This window comes from Rhinopithecus bieti, unplaced genomic scaffold (assembly GCF_001698545.2).
Source record: "Rhinopithecus bieti isolate Rb0 unplaced genomic scaffold, ASM169854v2 scaffold_42772, whole genome shotgun sequence".
Classification (NCBI taxonomy): Eukaryota; Metazoa; Chordata; class Mammalia; order Primates; family Cercopithecidae; genus Rhinopithecus; species Rhinopithecus bieti.
The window spans coordinates 2,227,042-2,236,653 of record NW_016818842.1 but is presented as its reverse complement, the minus strand read 5'-3'; the positions used below and the strand labels follow the sequence as shown (position 1 = coordinate 2,236,653).

General features: G+C 48.1%; 1 protein-coding gene across 1 annotated transcript; it reads right to left on the bottom strand.

Moving 5' to 3' along the window:
• Positions 1-497: 497 nt before the first annotated feature.
• CCL26 (C-C motif chemokine ligand 26) lies at positions 498-3,232 on the bottom strand. Its single transcript, XM_017857603.1, has 3 exons — positions 3,064-3,232; positions 2,848-2,962; positions 498-742 (listed from the first exon to the last, which is right to left on the bottom strand). The coding sequence occupies exons 1-3, from the start codon at positions 3,134-3,136 to the stop codon at positions 646-648; spliced, it is 285 nt and encodes a 94-aa protein (XP_017713092.1). The 5' UTR covers positions 3,137-3,232; the 3' UTR covers positions 498-645.
• Positions 3,233-9,612: the final 6,380 nt, after the last annotated feature.

Here is a 9,612-nt window from a genome sequence, read left to right as displayed (position 1 = left end):
GATCCTCCTGCCTCAGCCTCCCAAAGTGCTGGGATTATAGCCATGAGCCACTGCACCCAGTTGATTATTTTTGTAAAAAGCTTATTTAAGCTATGTAGACATAAGCACCCTCAGTTTGGTAGGTATATAATATTCACATTTACTAATTAGTGTCTTGCTTTCTTAAGAGAAAACGCTGCCCAACTCGGAGCTATTGCAATTTACACGGTACTAACAGGCTATGAGGTGTTGCACAGAAATAAGTTTATTTACTTTTCCAAATAAACTAAACTTATTTCTCTAAATAATGTTAAAACATTCACCAAGCATTTTCCCAAAGTGTATTAAAATTACCCTTGCTTTTTTTTGCACAAACAAACAAAAACCCACGGCAGAATTCAGTATCAGGGTCCGTTCAGGGGTTGAGGATCTCCCAGGCAGCCAGCCATGCATATTGAATCAGTCTTCTTTCCTTGAAGAAAACTCGGGTTTCATGGACAAAGAAAGTTACGAACAAGTCAACTCTATGAACAACCTTTATTAAAATATTTCTGGGAGAAAACACCCTCTCCTCCCCAGCAGGCCCATGGAGGCTTCGGAAAAGATCCTGCAGGCTGCAGAGTTAAGAGCCGGATCCAGGCGTCCTCGGATGAAAATTCAGCTGAGTCACAATTGTTTCTGAGTTTTCAATAAAAAAATGTATCTTTGCACCCATTTTTTCTTTGGATTGGCACAGACTTTCTTGCCTCTTTTGGTGGTGAATCTGTGAAAGAGAGACATGGATAAGTCAGTATTGAGACTCTTTGCCTCCTGGGATGGGATAGAAAGGGAAGGAGGGGCAGTTCCCTCACTAGTCTTCTGGCCTTGCCACGAACCTGTTGCTGTCTGTCCCTGTCCCCTCTTCTCCTGGGCCTTGCCTCCCTCCTCTTTGCTACCTTGATTTCCACTGGAAACTGTGCCTCTAGACCCACGTCTTCCAGGTGCCATTTACCATTTTCCACCAGTTCTAGCCTGTAGCTTGTAACCTGCACCAGGATACTTAATTTTTTTTGAGACAAACTCTCGCTCCGTTGCCCAGGTTGGAGTGCAATGACGTGATCTCAGCTCATCGCAACCTCCACTTCCCAGGTTCAAGCAATGCTCCTGCCTCAGACGCCCAAGCAGCTGGGATTATAGGCACGCATCAGCACGCCCAGCTAATTTTTGTATTTTTAGTAGAGTTGGGTTTTTGCCATGTTGGCCAGGGTGGTCTCGAACTCCTTACCTCAGGCGATCCGCCCACATGGGCCTCCCAAAGTGCTGGGATAACAGGCGTGAGCCATCACACCTAGCCTTTATTTTGTTTTATTTTTTTTGAGACGGAGTTTCACTCTTGTTGCCCAGGCTAGAGTGCAATGGTGCGATCTTGGCTCACCGCAACCTCCGCCTCCCAGATTCAAGCGATTCTCCTGCCCCAGCCTCCCGAGTAGCTGGGATTACAGGCATGTGCCACCATGCCTGGCTAATCTTTTATTTTTAGTAGAGACAGGGTTTCTCCATGTTGGTCAGGCTGGTCTGGAACTCCCAACCTCAGGTGATGCCCCTGCCTCGGCCTACCAAAGTGCTGGGATTACAGGCTTGAGCCACCACGCCTGACCTATTTTTTTTTTTTTTGGAACAATTTCTCTGTTGTCACCCAGGCTGGAATGCAGTGACGCGGTCTCAACTCACTGCAAACTCCGCCTCCCGGGTTCAAGCGATTCTCCTGCCTCAGCCTCTGGAGTAGCTGGGCTTACAAGACTGCGCCACCTTGCCCGGCCGGTTCTTTCGTTGTAACAGAACAGCTTTGTTGGGACACAGTTCACACGGCACATACAGTTGACTCTTCAACAATACGGGTTTGACCTCTGTGGGGCTACTTATAGGCAGGCTTTTTCCAACCAAAGGAGGATGGAAAATACAGTACTCCGTGATGCAAAACCTGCATAAATGCAGGGGAAATTGTATGCCGAAATCCTGGCACCAATCCCCTGTGGGTACTGGGGGATAACTGTAATTCACTCTTGTTTTTCTTTTTCTTTTTTTCTTTTGTTAGGGATGAAGTCTGTCTGTGTTACGCAGGCTGGAGTGCAGTGGTACGATCATAGCTCACTGCAGCCTTGAACCCCTGGGCTCAAGCAATTGTCTAAACCTCCCCACCCTGTACAGCTCCACCCATTTAAAGGGTATAATTATAATTCAATGGTTTTTTATTATAGTCATAGATTATGCAACCATCACCACAATCAACTTTAGGATATTTTCATCACCCCAGAAAGGAACCCTACACTCAACATGTTATTTAATTGTTAACCACATTTTCAAGGTTATTCATCACAGCTGATGATTCTTGAACCCCTTATCTCACTGTGAGTTTATTAAAAGTGGGGGTTGGCTGGGACCAGTGGCTCACACCTGTAATCCCAGCATTTTGGGAGGCTGAGGCAGGCAAATCACCTGAGTTCAGGAGTTCAACACCAGCCTGGCCAACATGGTGAAATTCTGTCCCTACTGATAACACAAAAATTAGCTGGGCATGGTGGCATGTGCCTGTAATCCCAGCTACTTGGGAGGCTGAGGCAGGAGAATTGCTTGAACCTGGGAGGCGGGGGTTGCAGTGAGCCGAGATCATGCCATTGCACTCCAGCCTGGGCAACAAGAACGAAACTCAGTCTCAAAAAGAAAAAAAAAAAGAGTCAGGTTCTACCTGAAGCTCAGAGTCACACTTGTTAGTGTGCAGAGGGGGGGTTTCCAGGTTCCCATCCCAAGGCTCATCCTGGGGGTCTGCCCAGCACCCATCCTGTTCCATGGCTGACAGGGTCCCTGAAAGCACGTCCGAGAAATACTCACATTACAGCCTGCTGGGAGCAGCTGTTACTGGTGAATTCATAGCTTTGCACCCGGGTCCAGGGAAGGGACTTGTGGCTGTGTTGGAAGCAGCATGTCTTGGCTATGTCAGTCCTACCTAAAAATCAGGGAGAGGAAGGGCTTTGGAGATGCTCCTTTCCGTCCACTCCCAGGCGGTCCGGGAAGGAACCCCAGGAGGGGAATGGGCCAGCTACGTACTTATGGCAGTTCCAAGGTGGAGACTCAAGAGGGACGCCAGGATCACAGCAGAGGCCACGGAGAGGCCCATCATGATGCTGCAAATCAGGCCCTTCACAGGTTTCTCCCAAACTCCTCCTGCCTGATCCCCTTTTATGAGGCTGAGATGGCTCTGAAAACAATTCCGGAGAATTTTGTGGTTGGGAACAAAAGCAGCACTTTTGACCCATCGAAGAAAAAGCAACCTAATACTCATGGGAAGGAAATTAGACAGCAAAGATAATCTGGGGCCGGGCGTCGTGGCTCACGCCTGTGATCACAGCACTTTGGGAGGCCAAGGCGGGCGGATCACTTGAGGTCAGGAGTTTAAGATCAGCCTGGCCAACATGGAGAAACCCTATCTCTACTAAAAACACAAAAATTGGCCGGGTGTGGTGGCAGGCACCTGCAATCCCAGCTACCCTGGAGGCTGAGGCAGGAGAATCACTTGAACCTGGGAGGTAGAGGTTGCAGTGAGCTGAGACGGCACCACTGCACTCCATCCTGGGCAACAGAGTGAGACTCTGCCAAAAAAGCAAAAAAAACAAAACACCAACCAACCAAGCAACAAAAAAACCAAGTGACAGATGGTAGAGATCCCTTTATTGAATTCCATCAACAGGGACAAAAAAGGAAGAGAATTTGGGAGAAGAGCGCAGGCAGGCAGGCCCCAGGGAGTCCGGTTCCCAGTGCTGTTGGCTGAGTCAACACTTCCTTGTTTAAAAAGAAAAAGCAGAGGAAATTAAGTAATATTCCAGTGAACTGAACTAAGTTACTTTATAGCACAATTGGTTATTGCAGAGAGGTTTTTGGCTCTTGGGCAAAGTTTTGTTTGCTTATTTCCGTGTGGAGCTCTGGATGATCTCAAGATGTGAGCACAGAGTAGCCCAACCTCGACAGTGGATATTTAAAAACATGGTCCAGGCAGGTGCCAGCCCATCCATCTTCTTGGGGCCACACCGGCAGGGCCAGGGCTGGCTGGGGGCATTTGAGAGATCTCTTCTAACAAATCCCAAACCTGATCATCACAATCACCTGACGCTTAAAACAATACACAACAAATGGAAAAAAAAACAACCAACAACAACAGCAAACAAACATATATCCAGAGAGGGAGAGCCTGGCCAATATGGTGAAACCTCATCCCTACTAGAAATAAAAAAAAAATTAGCCGGGCATGGTGATGGGCGCCTGTAATCCCAGCTACTAGGGAGGCTGAGGGAGGAGAATCACTTGAATGCAAGAGGCAGAGGTTGCAATGACCTGAAAATAACTTTATTTCCCCAGGCCAGCCCTCCCCACATACCTTACCTCCAGCCTAGTGTCACAGTGCCTGTATTTCTGTCCAAAAGTAATATGGGGTGTTTGCAGGCTGGACTCAGAGCTGAAAGTCTCCCTGCCAAGTAATGAGCATTTACCAGTGACAAGTGTCTATTGCATGCCAGACACTGTTTCTAACCCTCAAGAGAGCCTGTAAGCAAGACAGATGCCACCATCCTGCTGTCACTTTGTTGTTGCTTTTATTTATTTGTTTGTTTTGTTTTTGAAACTGCATCTCACTCTGTCACCCAGGGTGAAACTCCGTCTCAAAAAAAAAAAAATTATAGAGCTCAAAGGTTGCCAGGCTGCTCTCAAACTCCTGGTCTCAAAGCAATCTGCTCACTCCAGCCTCCCAAAGCCCTGGGGTTATAGGGGTGAGCCACCACACCTGGCTTCAGCCAAATTTTTAAAAGAACTTAACAGAACTTTGTGATAGTCAGAGCTGTCGTAGGTGGGAAGAGGACAGATGGTGAGTTGCCTGTCACTCAAACCAGGCAGAACAGTCTGGATGATCATGAGAGGGTGGTTTGTTTATGTTTTTGTTTTTGTTTAATTGAGATGGAGCTTTGCTCCTGTTGCGCATGCTGGAGTGCTATGGTACAATCTCGGCTCACCGCAACCTCTGCATCCCGGGTTCAAGTGATTCTTGTGACTCAGCCTCCCAGGTAGCTGGGATTATAGGCACATACCACCATGCCCAGCTAATTTTGTATTTTTAGTAGAGATGGGGTTTCACCATGTTGGTCAGTCTGGTCTCAAACTCCTGACCTCAAGTTATCCGTCCACTTCAGCCTCCCAAAGTGCTGGGATAACAGGCATGAGCCACTGTGCCCAGCCGTTTGTTTTTTTGAGACAGAGTTTTGCTCTGTCATCCAGGCTGGAGTACAGTGGCGCGGTCTTAGCTCACTGCAGCCTCTACCTCCTGGGTTCGAATGATTCTTCTGCCTCAGCCTCCGAGTAGCTAGGATTGTGCCTGGCTAATTTTTGTGTTTAGTAGAGACAGGGTTTCACCACGTTGCCCAGGCTGGTCTTGAATTCCTGACCTCAGGTGATCTGCCCACCTCGGCCTCCCAAAGTGCTGAAATTGTAGGCGTGAGCCACCTCACCCAGACTATTTTTTTAAATTAAATAAAAATTAACTGAGTATGGTGGCATGTGTACCTGTAGGCCTGTCTACTCAGGAGGCTGAGGCAGGAGGATCACTTGAGTCCAGGAGTTCAAGGCTGCAGTAAACTATGATCATGCCACTGCACACCAGCCTGGCTGACCAAACAAGACTCTGTCTCTTCAAAAACAAAAAAATTATTGGTCGAGTGCGGTGACTTACCCCTGTAATGCCAGCACTTTGGTAGGCTGAGGTGGGTGGATACCTTGAGGTCAGGAGTTCAAGATGAGTCTGGCCCACATGATGAAACCCTGTCTCTACCAAAAATACAAAAATTAACCTAGCATGGTGTTGTGTGTGTGTCTGTAATCCCAGCTACTTGGGAGGCTGAGGCAGGAGTATCGCTTGAAACCGGAGGCAGAGTTTGCAGTGAGCCGAGATCGTGCCACTGCACTCCAGCCTGGACAACAGAGTGAGACTCCATTTCAAAAGGAAAAAAAAAATTCTCTTTGACTGAAATCTATATTCCCATTTCTTCTACCTGTTGACCCTGTTCTTTACAAAAATGCTTAACTTGTCTTTCTTTTTTCTTTTGGAAGATAAAAGGAAATCGAGGCTTAGGCAGATTTGAAGACTGTTCTTTTTATTTCAGTTTCTCTAGCAGGCCCTAAGACAAGGATTCTGGTGCAAGTCATTTATTTGGGAGGTGATTCCATGGGAGCCCCAGGAGAGGAGGGGGAAACTGAGGCAGGGAAGAAGAGGCAGCAACGCAGGGGGAGTTATCAAGCAGGTCATGGCGTGAGCAGCCAAGGAGTTCTGGGAGCCTGTGCAGGGCAGACCTCAGAGCTGGCTTAGCGGGGGGGCTCAGATACCCCCCAGTTCCCTGCTGTCCCTGGTTGAAGGCTGTACCCCACACTCCTGGCTTGTCTTATGAGCAAACTGAGGGTTCTCTGTGACCAGGAACAAGGTTCTCAGGAAGAGTCCCCAGGAAGTGGCCTTGGGTTTACAAAAGCGACCACTGAAGGGATATGGGGAGTTGCCCGACAGTATCCACTGAAGCCATGATCACGTTTGCCCCAGATGTTCTCTTCTTTAGGCTGAACTTTCCTTTTTTAAATGTTTTTTTCTTTGAGATTGAGTCTCGTTCTGTCACCCAGGCTGGAGTGCAGTGGCTGAAGCCATCCTTCCACCTCCCAAAGTGCTGGGATTACAGTGGTGCGCTGCCACCCTATATGGCCTTCTTACAAAGACATATTGGATTTAGAGCCCACTCTAACCCAGTATGTCCTCCTCTTCACTAATTACTTCTGCAAAGGCCCTATTTTCAAATTAGTTCACACTCTTTTTTTTTCTTTTTTTTTGAGACAGTCTCCCTCTGTCACCCAGGCTGGAATGTGGTGGTACAATCTTGGCTCACTGCAATCTCCACCTCCCAGGTTCATGCGATTCTCCTGTCTCAGCCTCCTGAGTAGCTGGGACTACAGGCACACACCACCATGCCCGACTAATTTTTGTATTATTGGTAGAGATGGGGTTTCACCATGTTGGCCAGGCTGGTCTTGAACTCCTGAGCTCAGGTCTCCCTTGGTCTCCCAAAGTGCTGGGATTACAGGTGTGAACCACCACAGCCAGCCAAAAACTTTTTTTAATTACCTGGGGCTGGGCGGGGTGGCTCACTCCTGTAATCCCAGCACTTTGGCAGGTTGAGGCAGGAGGATGGCTTGAGGCCAGGAGGTGGAGGCTTCAGTGAGCTATGATCCCATCGCTGCACCCCACCCCCCGCAAAAAAAAAGAAAGAAAGAAAAAGAAAAAGAAAGACAATGGCTGAGACGTAAACACTTCACGAGAAGGAAACCCACATGGTAAATATAAAAAGCAACTTGGTTTTATTCGTCATCACAGAAATACACATTTAAACCACAATGTGCCAGTATTCACACACTCACCAGAATGACTACAACGGAAAAAGACGGAAAACACCAAATGTTAGTGAGGAAGTGCTGCGTGGCAAGTCATACTGCTGAGGGGAGTGGAAAACTACTGACAGTTTTTATTACAGCCAAACATACGCACACTCTATAATCGAGCAATTCCACTCCTAGGCATGTGCCCATCAGAAACGTGTTCATGGCTGGGCGCGGTGGCTCACGCCTGTAATCCCAGCACTTTGGGAGGCCGAGGCAGGCGGATCACCTGAGGTCAGGAGTTTGAGACTAACCTGGCCAACATGGCGAAACCCCGTCTCTACTAAAAATACAAAAAATTAGCGGAGCGTAGTGGCTGGCGCCTGTAGTCCCAGCTTCTCGGGAGGCTGAGGCCAGAGAATGGCGTGAACCCGGGAAAGGGAACTTGCAGTGAGCTGAGATCACACCACTGCACTCCAGCCTGTGCAACAAGAGTGAAACTCCATCTTAAAAAACAAAAACATGGGCCGGGCGCAGTGGCTCAAGCCTGTAATCCCAGCACTTTGGGAGGCCGAGGCGGGCGGATCACAAGGTCAGGAGATCGAGACCACGGGTGAAACCCCATCTCTACTAAAAATACAAAAAACTAGCCGGGCGTGGTGGCGGGCGCCTGTAGTCCTAGCTACTCAGGAGGCTGAGGCAGGAGAATGGCATAAACCCGGGAGGCGAAGCTTAGAGTGAGCCGTGATCGCGCCACTGCACTCCAGCCTGGGCAACAGAGCCAGACTTCGTCTCAAAAAACAAACAAACAAACAAACAAACAAACAAACAAAAAACAAAAACATGTTCCTATGTCCACCAAAAGACACACACTAGAACATTCATAGCAGCATTATTTATAATATCTCCAAACTGGGAACCACCCACATGTGTGTCAATAGTAGAATGGAAAATAAATTGTCATTTATCAACATAATACAATACTATTCCACAGTGAGAATGAACTACAATTACACACAACTCACAATCTAATGCTGAGGGGAAAAAGCCAGATATGAACCAGGTGTAGTGACTCACACTGCTAATCCCAGCACTTTGGGAGGCTGAGACAGGAGGATCACTTGAGCCCAGTAGTTGGAGACAAGCCTGGGCAATATAGCAAGACTCCATCTCTACAAAAACTAAGAAAAATTATCTGAGCTTGGTGGCACACACCTGTGGTCCCAGCTACCTGGGAGGCTGAGGTGGGACGATTGTTGGAGCCCAGGAGTTCAAAGCTCGGGTCTACCCAACAGAGTGAGACCCTGTCTCAGGGGAAAAAAAAAAAATAGATATGAAAGAATAATATAGGATTCCACCTGTGTAAAGTACCAAATCAAACAAGCAAAACTAATCTTTTTTTTTTTTTTGAGACGGAGTCTCGCTCTGTCGCCCAGGCTGGAGTGCAGTGGCCGGATCTCAGCTCACTGCAAGCTCCGCCTCCCGGGTTCACGCCATTCTCCTGCCTCAGCTTCCCGAGTAGCTGGGACCACAGGCGCCCGCCACCTCGCCCGGCTAGATTTTTGTATTTTTTAGTAGAGACGGGGTTTCACCGGGTTAGCCAGGATGGTCTCGATCTCCTGACCTCGTGATCCGCCCGTCTCGGCCTCCCAAAGTGCTGGGATTACAGGCTTGAGCCACCGCGCCCAGCCTTTTTTTCTTTCTTTTCTTTTTTTTTTTTTTTTTTTTTTTGAGATGGAGTCCTGCTCCGTTGCCCAGGCTGGAGTGCAGTGGTGCGATCGCGGCTCATTGCAGCCTCTGCATGTTACCACCATGTTTGCCCAGGCTGGTCTCGAACTCCTGTCCTCAGGTGATTCATCCATCTTGGCCTCCCAAAGTGCTGGGATTACAGACGTGAGTCACCGTGCCTGGCAACATGTTTATTTCAATTACCTTGGATAGGTAGCCAGAAGTGAGGTTGCTGGGCTGTAATGGCAATCCTATTGCCTATTTGAACTTTCTGAAGAAACTCCCTCCTGTTTTCCATAATGACCGAATCAATTTACATTCCCAATAACAGAGTCAAGGCTTCCCTGGTCTCCACATCTCATCAACACTTATCATTTATCCTTTTTAAATGTTTTGTTCTAATTGAGACATGGTCTCACTCTATCGCCCAGGCTGGAGGGCAGTGGCAGGATCATAGCTCGCTGCAGCCTTGAC

Coding starts and splice junctions, on each gene's coding strand:
- CCL26 (XM_017857603.1), bottom strand. CDS start 3,136: ATGATGGGCCTCTCCGTGGCCTCTGCTGTGATCCTGGCGTCCCTCTTG. Junction 2,963..3,063: donor CCACCTTGGAACTGCCATAA/GTACGTAGCTGG, acceptor CCTGATTTTTAG/GTAGGACTGACATAGCCAAG. Junction 743..2,847: donor TGCTCCCAGCAGGCTGTAAT/GTGAGTATTTCT, acceptor TCTCTTTCACAG/ATTCACCACCAAAAGAGGCA.